The 20279-nt window shown below is 42.1% G+C and overlaps 1 protein-coding gene across 3 annotated transcripts in view; it reads right to left on the bottom strand.

Moving 5' to 3' along the window:
- Positions 1-20279, bottom strand: part of NAV2 (neuron navigator 2) — a 203492-nt gene that overhangs the window by 33181 nt on the left and 150032 nt on the right. For all 3 annotated transcript variants that reach the window (XM_058807864.1, XM_058807865.1, XM_058807863.1), the window contains 7 exons: positions 14780-15071; positions 13147-13849; positions 9205-9672; positions 8146-8211; positions 6888-6932; positions 3889-4049; positions 1342-1530 (listed from right to left, as the gene is read on the bottom strand). In XM_058807864.1, the coding sequence (XP_058663847.1) occupies positions 1342-1530; positions 3889-4049; positions 6888-6932; positions 8146-8211; positions 9205-9672; positions 13147-13849; positions 14780-15071 (1924 nt within the window). The remainder of the gene's footprint in view (positions 1-1341; positions 1531-3888; positions 4050-6887; positions 6933-8145; positions 8212-9204; positions 9673-13146; positions 13850-14779; positions 15072-20279) is intronic.

Raw genomic sequence — 20279 nt, forward strand, 5'->3', positions numbered from 1 at the left:
GGGCCAGGAGTTGCATTTGATGATCCCAGTGGGTCTCTCCCAACACACTGATTCTACAACCAGAACAGCCACGAACAGGACTATGGTTTCAGCCAGCATTGAGAGCTCCACACTGAGAAAGCTGTGTTTGAACACAGAAGTGCCCAGTGCGCGTGCGAAGGCCACCCTCTGTGCTGGCAGTCCTGCACACTGAGAATTTTAGACTTTCTGTGCTGACAGACTCTGACTCCCAGGAGAGCACTGTATTTGACCTGAGGCCACGGAAAAGGCTTCCAAAATTGGTTGATAACACTGGGATTACAGGTGTGGATTTGATTAGAAGTGTGTAACATTACAGAGTCAGAAAATGTAGAGTTTGGGGTTTCCAGAATATAGTAATATATATGTAAAATAAGATGGAAGTTTAGGGCACAGGCTGGTCCTTCTTCTTTACCTTCTTATTCCTTCCTCTTCCTGAGTTTGGGTGATATTTTGTAATTGCACAGAAAAGTCCACATTGCAGACTTCAAGTGATTAGTTACTGGATTAAAAGTGAAAATAATTTAGGTGTCATTTCTTAATTGGATAGTTCAGCCTGAAAAGACCTTGTATAGAAAGACAGCCATTTGGTAGCTTGTTAGAAGAACACTGCAAAACTCACAGCTTTTGGGTTTCTGTGGTTGAGATGACCCCAAGGTATTACAAAGTCTTTTTTTTCTTAGCCTTGCGACTGAAGAAGTTGAGATTAGTTTGTTTTGTTTTTCAAGGCTGTTTATTTGCTTTTATCTATTCCATTCCTTCTCTGACCTGCTGAGATCAGTCCAGCAGGTTGGGTTGTGGCACAGTCCCTGCCCTTGGGGTGGTGTTGGCTTTTTATACTAAGAACTACCTGTACTTTATTTACAATAATTTTCCAATATCTATCACCTATGTCAGACAGTCTGTCTCTACTCTAAACCAATCCAGAAATGTCACCATCACAGCAGAAGATGGAGGAGAAGAAGAAAGACAGGACACGCCCAGATTGCTCCATCTTGCCTCTTGAACCCCCATAATTCTACTTTTTCACCCTGTGACAAATTCACTATCATTCTACTCAAACCCTTGTGGCTTGTAACTCCTCACACAAAGTTGGCAATTTTCTCCACAGGAAGGCACAGGTGTTTGTGACTCCGTGCCAAGGCTTTTGAGCTCTTTGCCAGGGTCTCGAATCACCCAGAGGAATGTCCTGGGTCCTGACACCGACTTGTACCACGGACAAGACACACTAAACACCCGAGAGCGAACACGTAACACGGCCTGTAGCGCCTGAGCCGCGCCCCCGCACAGGCAGGAGCAGCCAAGGCCGGCCCCCGTACTGACCCTCCTCGAAGCCGTCGCGGAAGGAGCCGGAGCGGCTCATGGTGCGGCTCTTGTCGTCCAGGGACACGGAGCTGTTGCGCAGGCGCGTGTCGCCGTAGGGCTCGTAGGGGCCGTCGGCGTTGGACAGGCTGTGCGTGCGCAGCATGCTGGGGTTGGACAGGCTCAGCTGCGCCGCGCTCGTGGGGCTCGCTGCAAGGCAACCAACAAACACGCACTGCCGGGCTGCTCTGCCCGCAGCCCCGACAGGGAAGGGACGAGGATCTTCACTCCGTGCTTCAGAAGGCTGGCTTTATTGTTTTATGATATGGATTGTATTAAAAGAGAACGATATATTGAACCTATGCTAAAAGAATAGAAGAAAGGATTTCATCAGAGGGAGAGGAGAGGAAAGAGGAAAGGGGAGGAAAGGAGAAGGAGAAGGAGGAAAAGAAAAGGGAAAGGGAAAGGAAAAGGATAAATCAGCCTTCTGAGAACATGGGAGTCGAATTCTCATCTCTTCCCTCGTCCTGGGGACGCTCATAAACACCACACACACCCTTAGTGCCACCAACATGGCCTTTCCTGCTCTCCTTCTGTCATCCTCCCCCAGCAAAGGTTCTTCCCGCCCTGCCCTTCACTTTAAGACACAAATTTTTGATATTGTCTTCTCCAGGCTTCATTGGTTTTCAAGTAAGGGGTATGCAAACTAGGCCAATGCATGTGAAAACTCAAGTCAAATAAGGTCATTTTAAACACTGTCTGTGTGTCCATAATGTCCATGTGTCCATAGTTCCACAAACAAGCTGAGTCACCTCACTAACACCTCCCAGGCATGGAAGAATGAAAGGAAATTATCTTGTCATTAACTAATTCATTAATTAGTTAATTAATCAATTCATTCATTAGTTAATTAATTAATTCATTCGTCATTTAATTTGGAACTGTTCTTCCTCAAAAATTGTAGTATTTTGTCTATATAGAGCAGGACTTACCTTCTTCAAAGCCTTCAGGTTCTAAGAAAATGACATTTTTCTATGTATTTTAGTAAAAAATATAAAGAGCTTGTACAGTTCAGCGGTACAGTTCAGAACTTTCAGCTATGATGTCCTGAGAACTGTAAAATACTAATTTTGCCTTAAAAGCCAATATTCTTCCAGTCAGTGTTTAAAGTACAAAAGTACTGCAATCTCACATTTCTGATACCATCAACTGATACAGACTATTGTAGAAAACAGGATAATTCAGTTCACAGGTGCTTGAATTTCATATCATCATTTGCTCTTAAATTAAATCCAATGACCTTTCTTATTCCACTATCTCTAAGCTCTCATCTTAAAAATACAGAAAAACATACTTTCTTTTTTTTTTTTTTTTTGGTGTTCATTGCAGTTTGTGGCCAAAGAGCTTTTGAAGCTAATATAAATAATCTCCAACACTGTACATAAAGAGTTAAGTTTCTGGGCTTCTGACAACACTTTTTGGTTATTTTTTTTAAATTTCATGAACTTTCCTGACAGTTTGCTAGCTGTTGGAAATGCAGTCATGCTGTGTGTATATTCAGCTGAAATTTTGCTAAGTGTCAGTTTATTTAAAGCCACTTATTCAATGTGCTTCTTTCCAGAACACTCAAGGAAAGGCTCTAGAATGTCATTACTGCAACTCAAAACTACACTAGAAATAAGTGACTGTGCAATCTGCTCCAAATTCCCACAAGAAGTTCACAAGTGCAAGCTTAACTATTTTGCACATAATTATTGTCTATAAATTAGTTACTATAAACAATAATAGATTTATGTTAAACAATAATATTAATTATTATGGAGGGGCTTTTGAAAGTCATAACCAAACAGGTAATTTTTTTCCAGATGTCACTTCAAGATGAAATTTACAAACCTGAAGAAACTGCAAAGCAATGAAGTCATATTTAAGCAGCCCAACAGAGATGAGCACCACTAGCACTTTAAATCAGGTTATTTCAACTGCTGATACAGTCAGCTAGAACCTGCAATGCTTCATGGATCCTGCCAATCAGCATTTATTGTTTCCTTAATTTAAAATGTGTTTATCAAAGAAATTAAGTGAAGGAATGGCATTTTTTCTGACTTGAAACTCCCCTGACTTTTATAAATTGCTTGATTGAGCTTTCTGCAATTTTCCAACGAGCCACTTGAAAAAGACAAAGACAAAATACCAAACTGATGAGACTGGCACACACAATAAGTAAAATTCTGGATTTTACAGAATTATAGATGTTGCAACATCTGCAGGCAACATCATATGTCCTCTAAGCACCCCAATGTGTGATACCAACAAGAGCTCTACTGAACAGTTTATAAAGCTCACAATTTATATTAGGGAACCTGATTAGTCCCAGAGAATCCAAGTTACTGCAAGAATGGCACCTTTGGGCACAGGAGATAACAATGCTAATTAGTCACACTCATTTCAGTGAGAGTGCCTCCTCAGGTGCAACTGTGGGAGCTGCTGAAAGGAAATTATCTTGTGCAACATGCTGTTCTCAGGACACACAATGCACTGCTGTGATTATTCAAACAGATAATTATTCACCAAGCTGCGAGAAGTTAAATCTGGTTCCAGAGGGTGATGTTATGCTGGATCCAGATGAAAATGGAGAATTGGCAGCAGTATCCTGTAGTCCTCCTGCTGAATGGGACCGGAGCCATTCCTTGGCATCCTCTTGACTACGGAGCTGGGAGGATGGAGTATACCTGCAAAAACAAACAGGTTTTTTCACCATGAACTTTGATATTAATTTGACTTCTTTGTTTAAAAATAAAAAAAAAAAAAAAAAAAAAAAAAAAAAAAAAAAAAAAAAACAAAAAAAAAAACAAAAACCAACCATGAAATGTCACAAGGCTTGGGGTGGGAGAGAGAGAGAAAGAAAAAAGGAAGAATCCTCATATGAAATTAAAGGATTAAATAATCTAAACCAATTAGAATTCTGAATTAAGGAACTGTTCCAAGCTCTTCCAACATGTTCCTAATTCATTTCACCTCTGTTTGGGGGGAAAAGACCAAACCACAAACTCCTTTCCTATGGCTTCAGGTGTAACCAAACCAGAGTGAGCCAAAAGTTACAGGTAGAAGTTGTGCTGTGTAGCACAATATGATAAAAGGTAGTGTGTGCTACATCATATGATTTAAAAATAAAACTGTAACTTGGAAAACCTTTCCCTAAGTTATGTCAAAACTCTAACACTATTTAAATACTCTGGTACATCAAAAACCTTAGCTGACTTTTTGTGATATTATGACCAAATTCAAGCCAACAAAGCCATTATCAGGATTTTTTTAACAAGCTCTGACCCAATATTTCATATTGCAGAGACATCCATATAAGGCCTGTGGAGGTGCATCCCATTTAGTTCAAAACCAACAGCACTGAAACATCATAAAGGAGGCTGTGTTTAGCCTTTTCTGAAGGCAATGAAAATAGCAGAAACACATTCTATGCCAGCATCAGTGGCAAAAAAAAAAAACCCTGGCTTTAGCTTAGGTTTCATTTCTTGTGTCTATGTGTGAAAAATAGGTGTGTCAGGACAGGTGTTCTGTGGGCTATGTGATAGGGCACAGGTACCAACAACCAGAGCCTCATGGAAACGCTCTCTGCTGATGGAATTCAGTGTCTGTCACACTCTCTGCTGATGGAATTCAGTGTCTGTCTTGGGCTACGCATCGCCTTTGGACAAGTATTTATGAGTTACTAGCTCTCCTTCCAAAAACTTAGAGCCTATTATTTGCTAATATTATCTATTTAATTAATTTGATTCCCTTTAAGTAAATGCCCTACAGTAAGATAGCACTTATTAAGACTATTTTAAATCAATGGGAACACTGCAATAATTTTAAAAGCCAATCTGCTTTAAAAAAATACACTCATTCTTCTGCTTATGCCTCAATACTTCAGCAGCAATCCTTGACAATCTGCATCTCTTAAACTTTGCATATAAATGAGTTTATTTAGAAAGGGGCTTTAAACAGTCATGTTACCTTAACACACTACAGATTTATTTTTAATGTCAGCATTAATACCTACCTCTTCAGCACTCAAATGTGTTGGTCTTAGAAAAGAGTATTTATTAGAGACATAGAGGACCATAGAAACATTAAAACAAATTGCCATTTTAAGAAAGGCCTTTAGCACTCAGCTTCATGGGACAAGGCTGCTCTGAAGAACAAGATGCACAGCACAGAAAAAATCACAGCTGCAGTTTCAAGGCAGTGATCCCAAACACTGCATTAAGCAATTCAGAAACTGAATTTCCTAAATTGTCAGAGATACCTACTGTAAATTCTCTAACATGCAAAGCATTTAATTAACATAGCTAATAGTAATTCTGGCTAGAATTGCTTGTATCAATGGGGAAAAAAAATGTTATAAAAATCACTACCTCACAGATGTGCAAAATATGTGAGAAGATAACAGCTGAAAGTTTATTTGATGATTTTTTGCTTATTTTTTATGAGAGTAGAGAATAAGGTATAGATTAAATAGAATATAGATTATAAAACACAGATTAAGGTATCATGATGCAATTAAAAAAAAAATTAATGTCCAATTTCATCCTGAAAGGTTTGGCGTGATCTTGTAAATCTTTCCTATTTATCACAACACCAAGGTTCCCAAGGTTAAACAACTATTTCAGGTCACTCCATGTAATAGGCACAGAAATATTAATGTTTTTTAATCAAGCCCAGGGATGGTTCGAGATGCTTTTCAGCAATTAAGCCAGCAAAAGCCACAGTTCTTGCTCAAGCAGTGAGGACACTGGATGAAAAAAGCTCAGCTGTCAATGGCCTTCTTTGAGGATTGAAAGAAAGCGGGAAAGAAAGAAGAAAAAAAGGAAGAGAAAAAGGAAAAAAAAGGAAGAAAAAGGGAAGAAGAAAAGGAAGAAGAAAAGGAAGAAGAAAAGGAAGAAGAAAAGGAAGAAGAAAAGGAAGAAGAAAAGGAAGAAGAAAAGGAAGAAGAAAAGGAAGAAGAAAAGGAAGAAGAAAAGGAAGAAGAAAAGGAAGAAGAAAAGGAAGAAGAAAAGGAAGAAGAAAAGGAAGAAGAAAAGGAAGAAGAAAAGGAAGAAGAAAAGGAAGAAGAAAAGGAAGAAGAAAAGGAAGAAGAAAAGGAAGAAGAAAAGGAAGAAGAAAAGGAAGAAGAAAAGGAAGAAGAAAAGGAAGAAGAAAAGGAAGAAGAAAAGGAAGAAGAAAAGGAAGAAGAAAAGGAAGAAGAAAAGGAAGAAGAAAAGGAAGAAGAAAAGGAAGAAGAAAAGGAAGAAGAAAAGGAAGAAGAAAAGGAAGAAGAAAAGGAAGAAGAAAAGGAAGAAGAAAGGAAGAAGAAAAGAAGAAGAAAGGAAGAAGGAAGAAAAAAGGAAGAAAAAAGGAAGACAAAAGGAAGCAGAAAGGAAGAAAGGAAAGGAAGAAGAAAGGAAGAAAAAAGGAAGAGTATTGTTGCCACCTCTTGCAAACTGAGACCATCACCAGCAGCCACAACAGAAACACAAAGCAAACTCCAAAGCCACCACAGAAGATGTTAAACCATGTGGAAACACCAATACCTGAGTCCCTTCTTAGGCAAAGTGTTCCTATCAAGGTGTGGGTCGCTGCAGAAAAGTTAAAAGAAAAGAACTTCAGAGAAGAACAAAAGGGAAGGAGTCAGATCAGGACGAAGGACGCACAAACATCTGCATCACCTTTTCAGAGGAAAAGGTGCTGGGGCCTCCCTGCAGGAACATGCACAGACCTCCTCACCAGGTGGAGTTTGCACAAACATGCAGCTGCTACCATGCCAAGGAACCACATCTCTTCACAACCTCACTTCACTGTTTCTCCTACCCACAATGAACAAAAATGGCTCTCCAAACATCAAATGGGTGCTTAAAAATACACTTTTCAGCAGGCTATTGGTAAAACCTCATGGGAATATTCTAGTCCAAACCACCTTCCCATCATTTCTTTCAGCAGACACCCTTTAGGGAATGCGCCTAATTGCTGTAAAGAGGTATTGAGCCCAGACTGTTAAAATTTCCAAATCTTAGTCTAAGTTCCATTAGCAAAGTAAAATGGACCAATCAGTTGCCCAAAACTCAACTATTTCAGTTTATGTTTTTACAACTGACAAGCAGAGCCTGTTAATTTGTTTTTAAAGAAAATACCCCTGTGGTTAAGTAAATTAATTAAATGACAACCCTTATAGCTAAGTTACAGTACGGGACTGGGATAAAAATTACATCAGTGAGAAAAAGTGAGCTTGAATGTTTAGATTTGTGTCATCTTTTCCTAACTTTAACATTCATTTGTACAAGGATGACTGTGAAGTACCAAAGTACTTGGAAAACACTCATGAGCCAAGCTGCAGTAAGAGACTGACAACACTGAATGACACAGGGACTTCACAACAAAAGGGACAGGCCAGAAAGGCAGTGGGAAAAGCTGCATGCCAGAGGAATGCTGAAATGCTAGTGAGAGTTTAGATTTGTAGGGAAAAAAAAAAAGGGCTTGACTTCCAAATTGCCTTTGGCAAAGATATGAAGGGTGGGTTAAAAATAGCCCCCCAAACCAAAGGGCATCCCAGAAATGAGAGCAACACCAGAAACATGCCAACTGTGCTGTATGCCACTCTCCAGACTGATCTGGGTGGGGAGATGGGTGTTTGCAGGGACTCTCACTGGCATGTCTTTGTGTCAGTTCACACCTGGATGATGAACACAACAGAGCACTGAACTGAGCACAGTCTGGCACACAACAATTTGCTTCACTGAGATGGGCAACAAAACCTGCAGCCTTGAGCATACTCCTGTCCTGAGACAGCATTACCTGTCCTGTCTCCTGGGCAAAGTATTTCGGCAGAATTTGGGGCTAGCAGCAGGGGAGGAAAGAGGGCTAGAAAGAGCAGTCCAACAAGACAGAAAACAAGAGAAGAAGGAGTATTAGAATGAAAAGATGAAGCAACAAAAAGGAATTATAATAAAACACAAACAGAACCCCAAACTGTCAGAACATTACATTCAGGTGCAATTTTCTCCTTTGAGACGCAGCTACAAAAATCTTGCTACCTGAACTCATCACTACACACCAGGACACAGCTGATTTCCAGGGCTTGGAAGGGCTCTACTTTCTACAAGAGGTCCCTCGGAGACCTGCAGAGCTCACCCCAGTGCCAGCTCAGCGTGGCACCGATCCAGCTCTGATACTGGAAAAGCCCTGTTCCCTCCTTCCTGCTCAGCCTCCTCCCAGGTCCCACCCTGTGCCTACACAGGTACCAGTGAACCTCACTGTGCACAGAGCTGGGGAACTGATCAGTCTGAAATACAATCCAGCTGATTGTTCTTCACGTGGATCCAGCTTCCAATAGGATTCACTAAGCATTCACACGAATGCTTGTACTGAAATATTGCAGTAAACAACTGGAGATAGCACAAGACAGCAGGGAGAGGATGAGAAGGGATCAAGTGACTATGGAGATGGGGACTTGTCTTTTGAGCATCACCCCCACTTTGAAAGTCATCAAATTATACAATCAAAAGGTTTAACAGGAAACAGCTGACTTTTCAAATCAAAACTGGAAGGTTTTTAAAAATACCACTACCAGCTCAATTAAAAGTAGATCTTTGAAATGATCTGGTAGCAAAAAAAAGTTGTCACATTGGCTGTGACAGCAAAATAAAAACCTGTTCTGAACCCATCCTCCTGCTCTGAACTGGGCTCCTTTCTGGGAATAACTTATCTGTATGTTCTAGTCCTGGAGCTACCTGCACTGTCTGCTAAGAGGCATTACCTGATCTGTATCTGCAGCACTGGCTACTGCTGCCAGGACATCATTCCCACTCAAGACATAAACACATGGAAAGAGAAAAACCCACCAACCTTACCAACCTTTCAGACAGCGTGGTCTTAACGCTGTTGGTTCTGACGAAGGGAGTCAGAGAATCATCCTTGGAGGCTGGAATCAAGCCACTGGAGGAGTTGTGGCTCAGCCCACCTCCGCTGCTCAGGGAGATGTCTATGGACTCGCAACTGGTGTGAAGGCTGCTGACAGACTGGTACCCAAGGCCATCCTTGCTAACTGCAGAGGAGCTGCTGGCGTTGGTACCCCATGTCAAGCTGTTGGAAGGAGCCGAGTGGGCAGAGCTGGGGCTGGAAGCCAGTGGAGACTGGTTGAGATCTGTGCTTTTACCATAGAGGGGACTGCTGCCCCCACTGCTCAGCACACCACTGCCAGATGGGGAGTCAAGGTTACCCTGCTGGCTCATGGTAGCATGAGGGTTGGAGATGACTACTGAGTTTTTCATATTTTCAGCTGTTGTGATGGGAACTTGTTTACCAGGCTTGCCACCAAAAAGTCTGTAAAAAAGAAGACAGCATGAAAAATACATAAAATGGAACAGTAAGCACAAGGATATCTTCTATTTCATCTTAGCTTCAGAAAACCAGTATTGAGTACATGATCCTAGATTGCACATATGCAACTCTACACTGATAATCTCCTTGTGTTCACTGTCCCTTTCAATGAAGCCCAGAGGCAATTACAACAGCACCAAACCTATCTCAGGTGTGTCACCTTTGAATCAACCAATACTTCCACAAAGCTAAAATACAGCTTCACAGAACTGACATACAACCACATCCTCTTCTGCTCCTTAAGGAAAAAGGGCACCAGAGAAACAATCTGATGTATGGAATACTAGAGATTGGAAGCTTGCTGACCAGGTAAATTCTGCACAAATCACCAAATGCTCCTCACAGAAGCAGCTTTTGCTGGGATGCAACATTGTACTCATACCAAATGTAGGCTTGTTTCATTCCATGAGCCAAGCTGGCTGGGAACAGTATTTTTTAGTGGAGAATGTGATGTTACCTGCTTTTTGGCACCTGGAATGGGCTAGTAAAAAGCTAGGTGAGTTCCAGAAGTGGAGGAGGGAGGGGATGGAGGAGGCTGACCACAGCATCACTGCTGCCTGTGATGCAGCTCATGCCAAGGAAGGAAAGACCCCAGTGCCCTCAAAAACAGTCAATGGGAAACCTCTCAGAAGTGCCCAACTGCCTCAGTAGTAAACACGCTTCAGACTAAATTATCAATCATTCCAAAACTGATCTTCAGAATTAGGAGAGAAGTGTATCTTCCACTCCAGCTTCAAACACCCACCCCAAAACACTGCTTTTGTTTCTGCCTCTTAGCTCTTGTAACTACATTTGGAACCTTAGTTTTCCTCACACACACCTGTATAGATTTGCTTTTTTATCATTCACTGTGGATTAAACCTTTCAGAATAGAGGACTACAGCACCTACATACAAGTGTTCCTGAAGACTTAGAGGTGGGCACGCACCAGGCAGAACTTTCTCTGCTTTGGAGCATGCCCAGGTTGTTGGACACCTGGACAATAAGTCACTTTGTCCATCACTTCCCAGGAACACAGGCTGTGTTAGAGCTGGGCACCTGCAGCACCTGGAGCAAGCCCACATTTTAAAAGAAAGAGCTCCTGCTGCCCAGCTATATCAGGGAGAGGGAAGAGTGGACACATAGGAGCTGTGAAACCATCAAGCTGATGTTGCTTCTCATCCCCAGAGCTCGGGAGGAGAAGCTGATGTGCTTCCCTTCCTCTCCAAATACTTATTTTTGGGTTTAAGTAGTCAAGAGGCTGCCTTATGGGAGTTTTAGGCAGCAGCAGGAGGAAGCCTTGCTAGGGCCCAGCTTCGGTCAGCAGGGGTGGAATGATGCTGTGCATGGCCCAGCTGCAGTGCCCAGGCTGCACAGGTGCTTCCTGCAGCTCCAGTGCATGAAACACACCTGGGCTGGGCAGGTACGTACTCGCCACAGGGCACCTGGACAACACTTCCAACTGAGAGGGCAGGTTCAGATCAGACATAAGGAAGAAATCCTTCCCTGTGAGGGTGGCAGGCCCTGGCACAGGCTGCCCAGGGAAGCTGTGGCTGCCCCTGGATCCCTGGAAGTGCTCAAAGCCAGGCTGGGTGGGGCTTTGAACCAGCTGGGACAGTGGAAGGACTCTCTGCCCAAGGCAGGGGAATCAGAATAAAATGATTTTCAGGGTCCCTTCTGACCCAAACCAGTCCATGATTCCATGGCACTCAGCAGCTACACCAGCTCAGTGCATTCCCCAAGGTATTCCTGTGCCAGAGCATACATCCTCTTCAGCTGCACTGGGGAAGCCATTCCTAAAGAAAGCATCCCAGAGCTTAAAAAACCCCAAACACCCACACACTGTTTATAGGCTGCTTTTAAGCTACCCCCTGTTTATGACAACATGGAAGTTACATATATTTGCGAACTTGTAAGTAAGTCTGTACCATTACAAAGGTATGGGGTACTAATTCACTGTGTAGCACCAAAAAAAATACAGGGCCAAGAGGAAATATGCAAAAAACAATGTCTGCAAAAATTAAGCTCAAAATCTTCTTTACTGTCATCCTAGAAATCAGTAATAAGCAGACGAGGCCCAATTCAACTCTGATGTATTTCAACACATGACAACTTTGACAGGCTGGTGAAAATTCAAGTGTGAAATTGTAAATCAAATGAGGGAATAGTTAAATTGAGCCTCAGTGTCTGCTCTTTGAAGTTTCGTGTATTTCTAATGTAGCATTTCAATTACACAGCCAGCAATGCAGCTTCTCAGTAATAAAAAGTTCCCAATCACTTTCCCACCAGTGTGCCTGAGGCACACTGAAATCACTGAAAACACTGAAAATCTGCATTTCTCATTGTGTATCCTATAGAAGTGAAAGGCCTACTGGAGTTTTGAACTAGCCACTGATGAAAATCACATGTTCCAAAGTACACGGCTTATCTATTGTTAACCAGGTACAAAATAAAGTATCTTCAATTATCCTCACACAGATTCTTCAAATAAAACCACCCATCTAAAAACAGTTCACAGCATCAGCCTAAGCTGCCACCACAGCCATTATGCTTGCACTGGTGCTTCAGATGGAATGGGGCTTTCTCACATCACTGGAAGCAGGATGATGGAGCATAACTGTATGGGTAATATGGGCATCACGACAAAATGAAATGCAAAACACTGCAACTTGAAACACACAAGCTACTCAAATTCAGTTGAAAAATAATATTAACAGAACTTTTCACCAATATCAAGGCTCTGATATACACTGCATCAACAATCAGCTCCTCACTAACTATTTGTTAATGTTAGTGTGTGGGGTGCTCTTGGAGAAATAGAAGACAAAAAATAGTATTAAGTAAGAAAATTTAACCCAGCTTAGACAGCAATTTTATTTAGGGTTCATCTTCACAGGCTAAAATGTTGAGTCTTGCAACATACTGGGCTAATCCACACAAGCTATAATAGTTTGCTTTGGGTGAATCTAAGCCTGGCAGGTCAATGCCACTGTCATAATGAAAATCTGAGAATACCCTCCAGTTGTTGGTTTATTTGATCCATGACTGGAGTATTTCCAGGTTTGTTACATATACATCGGTGCAAGAACTCCTCAATAACCTTCAGGTAAGAAAATTCTTATATCTGTGACATCTGCACAGATGAAAGCCTCCAGGTATGATTTCTGCAACAAGGTGACTCAAATTGTAACTGCCAAAGCTTCTGCCAGACAGGTTTGGCTTTTTCCCTGAACGTTGGATTTCTGCTGCTGTCGCGTGACGCCCTACGTATCCACAACGCTGGCCAAGCTGTTTGTGTGAAATTAAATGTAAATACCAAGACCTTGAAGTAAGCCACTGAATAGAAAGTGCTGCACCGAGGCCAGCCAGGCCGGGCTGGCAGTGCTGCTCATTGAGCTCCCACCAACACCACTGCAGAACGGAGGAATTTGTGCCTACCTGCGCAGGGTGGGAGAGGCCACATCGGGGTACTTGACTCCTTGCTGGTGGGTACTCTGAGCTCCGCTAGCAGCAGGCTGTGATGCAGGGTTCACTTTAACAGAATTACATGAAGCCACGCTTTCGTTGTCAGACGAAATCCCTTTCTCTTTATCAGTCTGATTGACTAATCCTGGCAGAGAGCTTCCAAGGATTACCTTGGCAGGCTCTCTGATTTTAGGGACAGGCAACCCAGCTGATTTGCTGCTTATGTTGGAGTCTATGCTACTCGTGCTAGATCTATTCCCAGCTCCACTTCTGCTACTGGATTTACTGGGCCGGGGCAAGCTACGGTACTGGAGATTAGTTCGTGCACTAAGTGCTAAGTAGCCATCATCCTGGTTCTGGGAGCCATCAACACTAGTCTTCCGACCAGTGGTCCTACCCATGAGTCCAGATGACTTGGGGATCTTTCCCAAGGTAGCCGATCTACTGGTGAGAGTTGCCCCACTGGCAGTGATTATGGTCATGCCTACGGCTGACCCGCTCTGTTTCTTAAATCCAAATGCATTAGCATTAGCAGCAGCTGTCCTAGAGTTACTTGTGGGAAGCTTTTTGGATTCATCACCACTGCTGCGTCCTGCATCTGATGGGGAACGTTTAACATGTCCAGCTTTAGGAGATAGTCTACCCTTTTCTGATACCTTGGCGTCATCAGTTTTCCCTACAAAAATAGAAAAAGAATTCTAATATTTAATGACTTGAAAACATCAAGCAAATGATGAAACTCAAAGCAGCATGAAAAGCAAAAGCGCGTTAGCCACTGCAGTGCGGTTCAAAGTTATGATCTAGTCTGCACTGAGCTTACATGCCACCCTAGTGAGTTACACATGCACACTTGCCAAAGAAAGTGTGTGGTACCTTTGCCTTTGAGAATATGCAAAGCAGAACAGCCTCACATAATAGTGACAGATAAGAAAAAAAAGTTTCTCTCTGAAGCTACCACAGATCGATCGTTTCTATCATTACGCACTAGTAGTGTTAGGTTGATAGCATAATTTCCCTAAAAGGCATTGTTAAAGCATTTGTATTGTTCGAAACAGTATGTAACTTTAACTTTTTCATATACAATTGTGTACAAGACCTAATAAAAAGAGAGATATTAAATTATATTGCTTGATTATGCAAATTCAACCAATTTTCATTCATACACCTGCAAGTGCTAAAATCATTAATACACTTAAAAGAAAATCCAGAAATCAGGTTTAGTATAAACAAACATGCTTGTTTAGTAAGGGGGGGGGGGGGGAAAAAAATCTCCTCAACCATATATGTTGTATGCTCTTGGTTAGCAGTGATTTTCAAAACTAAAATTATATTATTTGTTCTTCACACAGCAATACTGTGCCAAATAAATAGTTTGGCTTAAGACCAGAGTTTTTCATGAAAACAACTGGCAGGGTGTAATAATTCGAAATACACATTTTCAGCCAGAAATAGAAACGTGGACATACAAGATGCTGCTTAGGTTAAAGCAATGCCTAAAAATACAGCCAGGATTACCTGAAGTTCAGGTTCTGCCTCCTCAAAGTATTTAAACTCTTTTCACACCGAACACATTTTTGGCTTGTTTACACCTTACGCCTTCTCTCACCTGTTCCAGGTGTCTTTAAGGTGCCTGAGGTGGTTGCAGGTTTGGGCCTTGGTGTGGTGATGCCAACCTGAGCGGACATGCCCCGCCGCCAGGAGCCCGTCTGGGCAATAACAGTGTTCTTGCGACCAGAAGTGCTTTTATCAGACTCATCCGACACATCAGAGGGGTTCCGCCTCCACTTGGAGCCCGGCTCCATCTTTATGCCGCTGTCAGATCCCCCGTCGGATTTCTTGACTTCATCGCCCGACCACAAGGAATTCCGCTCCACCTGGGAATGCTTCTCTGCGTCGGTCTAGGGCAGATAAGGAATTGCAAGGCAACTTTGAGAGCAAGTCTTTCTTTTAAGAAGCTTCCTAAGGAGGAACCATCACCCTGATTAATCAGCTCAGCAGTCATCTCTGAGTACCAACAAACATGACATGCTTTTGATGAAGAAATATCACAGCAAAAAATTAACCCCAGCAATGACATGGTTTTTAAATATGCTTTGTAAGAAAAATAAAAAAAAAAACACAACAGCCACACTCCTTGGAATGAGTAAAGGGGGAAAAAACCCTACTTGATGTATAAAGGACAGATTCAGCTCCATGACATTTATAATCCTCCATCTCAAATTTCTGACAAACCCTTTTACTGCAATGCCAAAAAAGCATTTCAAACCTGTGCAGCCAGCCTTCCTTTGTTCCTGCTGCTTTCTTATCTCTTGTCTGGCAATCTGATCTCCAGAGCATGAGGAGGCAGCTTTTGGAACAGATCTATGTGGAATGCTCTTAATTCTAACCTAACATAGTAGAAGGACACCCAAGGACTGAAGAAAAACTTTCTAACAATACTTGAGACTGACTTCAATGCATAAATTACTTTAGTTTCTCTTGCAGACTGTTTTTTCCCCTACTCTTTGCACAGATTGATTGTTACCAGTCTCTTATGGAGAGTTTTGCTAAGCTCAATATTAAATCGAAAAATTTCCCATAAGTAAACCTTTGCCAAAATCTCAGAAATGCTTACATTAAATACACTACCCTATATATATGTGTATACTTTATACATATATGCATTAATATTTCCCACTGCTAACGATTACTCTTCTAGAATTCTACTCCTGTCAAATGCTGTTGATTAAATCTGCTGAATGCGGTAACACCACAACCAACCATGTTGTGATCAGGCACAAATGACAAATATCCACACATTTGACTCTGATCAGGATAAGAAATTCACAGCTGAAGTGTTCTCCAAGCACCACAGCACCATGAAAGGGACTGACAGTTCAGCACCTGCCTCCAGTTCCAAGCACAGGCTGATGGCTTTTGGTGAGGTTTGGTGCCACCTTTCTGCCCTGCAGCCTCAGCAGAAGGTGAATGTGCTCAGAACTGTGCGGCAGGCAAAAGGAATAATTTATTTAAAAGGAAATTATTTTAAATATCCCAAAGCATTATAAAGCTCACAGTCTTTATTCCTTTTGGATAAACAGAAAAACACAACACAGAGAAGCTGTAAGATTATTTACCACGCTTTTCAGCTTTTAAGCTCCTAAAGAATGTTTTAAGTTTATGACTTTACCTATCAGATCACACCATTAATATTAAAGAATTCAGAGGAACTGTGGTTGAATTTCCTCTGCTTTTTACTGTAACTACTTTTTTTTTTTAAAGCCTGAAAAACTAGTTAAGCAATCAGTGTGTGAAAGCTGACACCACATATCACAACGGTCTCTCTTCAGTCAGGAAACAGGGCTTGGGTAATTTATCTACATATTGAGTCATGAGACTGACCTGCATTTTGAATTATGGATTTAGGTAATATCATATACTTGTACTTTCCTTGTGCTTGTTTCCCTACCTCTCCATTCAAAGAGAGCAACCCCGTGTAGGCTTGAATGGATCTCTGCCTTCTAACTCCCTTCTCTTCCTGTGCCTGCCAGGTTTGGGGCAGGTGGGTCACCTTTCTATTTCTGACCATCAGCAGGTGTGTAATAAATTCACAGTGTGACTGCTCCTATGTCCTGTGCCTCTCCAAAATCACTATTTCATGCAAACAGCTCCTACATTCACAAATCTTGGAAGAGAGCACAGGCAAAAAGTACCAAAGTATCAACCAACAAAGCCATCTCAAAGACACCATTCCTCGCGTGGTCACTCCAGTATCTTGTTCCAAGCTCCTTGTCTGGAACTGTGTGTACGCACTGCTAGTGTTCAAGAACAAGAAATACACCTACCTGCTAGCAAAGGCCTTATTCTAGTTTTGGTTGACTAGAAAATATTCCTATACCTATTTCCCCTGCCCTAACCTGTAAGGTTAGTACAGTCAGTCTGCACAGAGAGAACAGCACTGCAAGAAATCCTCTCCACCTTTGCTCTCCTGCCTTTTATTCTACTACTGCTCCCACAGCCAAAGCTTTCCTGCAGCCTTTGAAATGCTGCACCCTCCACCACTGAAACCCTCTGGCCAGAGATGCCTCTGTTTAGTGGTAAACACTGAGAACAGCACAGAAACATGACTAAGGACTCAAACCCAAAACACAGTGAAACCTGGCTGGGGGACTGCAGCATAAACCCCACCCACCCAGAGGGGTGAAAGTGGAAATACTCTGGCTGGAGGTCATGGCAAGACACAGCGAGCACAAGCTGAGAGCAAAGCCTGAGCTAGGAGCAAACCACCAGCATTTCTCAACTCACTCAAAGTTTTTGTAAATCTGAAGCTGTGAACAGAACAAACCCATCTTTCCTGAGAAGATGTCTTATCCAACTGCTTAGGGAGGCTGCAGTTTTCTATCTAAAGGAACCTTTCTATCTTCCGATCTTTTCACCATCACATGATTGAATTTGTTACTTGGTCTCTTTCTCCCATCTTCTTTCACTTAAATAAGTTATTTTCAAATGCCCACCTAGGTCTTAATTTCTCCTAAAAGTATGCATATGATGTGACTTTAAAGGCACACTATATGGAGTACTGTGATAAAGGTAACTTATCTAATTCTGTGCAATAAAAAGGACAAATACTAGGGTGCCAAAACTCCTGTAACTACATTAAATGGTTTGGTACTTGGCATAATCACAGCAGGACATGGGAATGTGGCAAGGCAAATTCTGGTTCCCATCACTAGCTTGTTCAGAAACAACTTGCAAGCCTCTTCACTGCATTGCTATAAAAAGAGGATACAGCTATGAATGTCTCTGAAGACTGAGTTAATATCATATTTAAGTCCTGTTTCTCAAAGATGGGGAAACTGCAGCTTCTGGAGTATGGGGTTCTCAAGAGCCCTGAAAATCAGAGAGAAATCTCAACAGAGATTTTTTCCTGCAACTATGCCTTTCTTTGCAGAGATGATTCTGCCTGAGTTCCTGATTTTATCAGCACACACTGACATGTTCAGACTCTCTCCCTTTGATGTTGCTGCATTATTTGCTTGGACTCCCAGCTGCACATGTATTAGCTTCAAGCTCCCTCCTTAATTATCTGAAATCCAACTTCTGTACCCTCTCTAAGAGATGTGACAGAATCACAGCAGCTCAAAAGCACCGCCTGTTTAGGGGAACCAAAGCAAGGGACACCCTCAGAAGAAAAGTCCACATCTCTCTGCAAATGCGTGCTAGTGCTGTGTGGAAGCACCCTGGGGAAGGCACACCTGGGCACTGGCTGTCTCAGGGTCCTTCAGGAGGACAGAAAAGGTGTGTCTGCAGCATTCACTGCATCATGAGCTCTGAGGTCAGCCAAAAATTAACCCTGCAAGCCATGCATTTCAGCACTCCATTTCACTCCCTTGGCTGACAAGATTCAGGCAGTTTGTTCCACTGAAAATGAACTATTTTCTGGACAATAATTTGCAGATAACAGAAGACTTGGAATAAAGATTGCCATTCAGGAAAACTGAGGAGAGAAGCAGGTCAGAGACACACATCACACCAAAAAACTGCAAACACCACTTGTACATTCTTGGCTCCCAGCTTCCTCTGCCAATAACCACGCTCCACTGCCTGAACAAGCTCCAGCTGCTTTTCTTCTGGTGTCTGTCTGCACCCTCTTGGATACTGTAATAGTTGTGGAGGAGGAAGAGGAGTTTGTCAACACAGATTTTGATCTCTCAGAGGTGCTTCCAAGAATCTGATCCACCAGAAGATAGAAGTCACATGAGTTTTTATTTTTTTTCCTCAGGTTAATGTTTAGTCACATCTCCCTAAGTTTTCCTTTTTCCCTCCCCAACAGTATTACAATGTTGAGACAGTAACAATGGTCAAAAAATACTTCCAGTTGCCCGTCTTATTCTGAAAAACATGCTTGATAGATCTTAACTCCTCTCAGCTTGTATGGGCCTTGTATTGGCAGTTCCAGGTGCCTGTGCAGTCGCTGAGAGAAAAACAGAGGCTACCTGGAACCCTTTGTGCAGGCTCAAATATGCACTGCATGGCAAGGGAACAAACACTGCTCTGTGCTTGCACCTCAGCTCTTCAGACACAGCAATACTTCACAGCAACCACAGGTCTCCCTCAAAACTGATGCCAAAAACAGATTTAGGAGGCACTGATGAAAAGGACTGGAGGAGATTAACACAGGGAAGGAACAGAGGAGCAGGTCACACCAACATCCCTGTCCTCTGCCAGGTCACCACAGCCCAGTGGCTGCAGCACACAGCACCCGAGTCTATGGAATTGGTAAAAAAAAAATGCAGTTTGTATTAGTGCAAATCTCTGTGTTATGCAGTTTGTTTGGTCAATGAAAAGCTGTTAGATGCCTTCACTAGTTCCACACTCTTTGGATGTGCGGTGTCTGAGCACAAAGTGTACATGTATCCTGCTGATGGAGGCAAAGTTTATCCTCCTATGAAATGCTGGCAAGCACAGAAAGCCTTCAATAACACACAGCTCTGGAAATTTAATAAAATCAATTTCATTTGCACAACATGCTTACATTTCTGATGAAAGTGTAAACAACCGTTGAACTTTGATGTTTACTTTATTGTATTCTATTATTTAAAGGAAAAAGGTAATACCATTTCATATTCTCTAAGAAAAATGTAACATTTCATTCTATATATTTATATAGATATTTCAAAAATATCTATATAAAATCTGTTTTCTGTGCAGCAGTGCCTCTAGGAAGACAAGACCCAATTGTTGTGACATCACCATGGGTTGATGGTTCCACCCACAGAGGAAATATTTGTAAATGCCATGGATGACAAGGTGGTTATTATTGACATTGTCTATACTGAGGGCAGGCTGTGTGTTCAAGTTCAGCAACCTAAAACTGTTGCAGACATCTTTTATGGAAAATCCTTTCCTTAGGATTTTTCCTCTTGAGAAGCTGAGAGGCCTCAGGAACAGAATGTAAACAATGGTTATCTGCTGCTGTGGAATGCAACAGGTGCATCTGGGATTGGCCCATGTTGGATGTTTGCAATTAATGGCCAATCACAGTCAGCTGGCTCGGGCTCTCTGTCCGAGCCACAAACCTTTGTTATCATTCTTTGCTATTCTATTCTTAGCCAGCCTTCTGATGA

This window comes from Ammospiza caudacuta, chromosome 6, assembly GCF_027887145.1.
Source record: "Ammospiza caudacuta isolate bAmmCau1 chromosome 6, bAmmCau1.pri, whole genome shotgun sequence".
In the NCBI taxonomy this organism is placed as follows: domain Eukaryota; kingdom Metazoa; phylum Chordata; class Aves; order Passeriformes; family Passerellidae; genus Ammospiza; species Ammospiza caudacuta.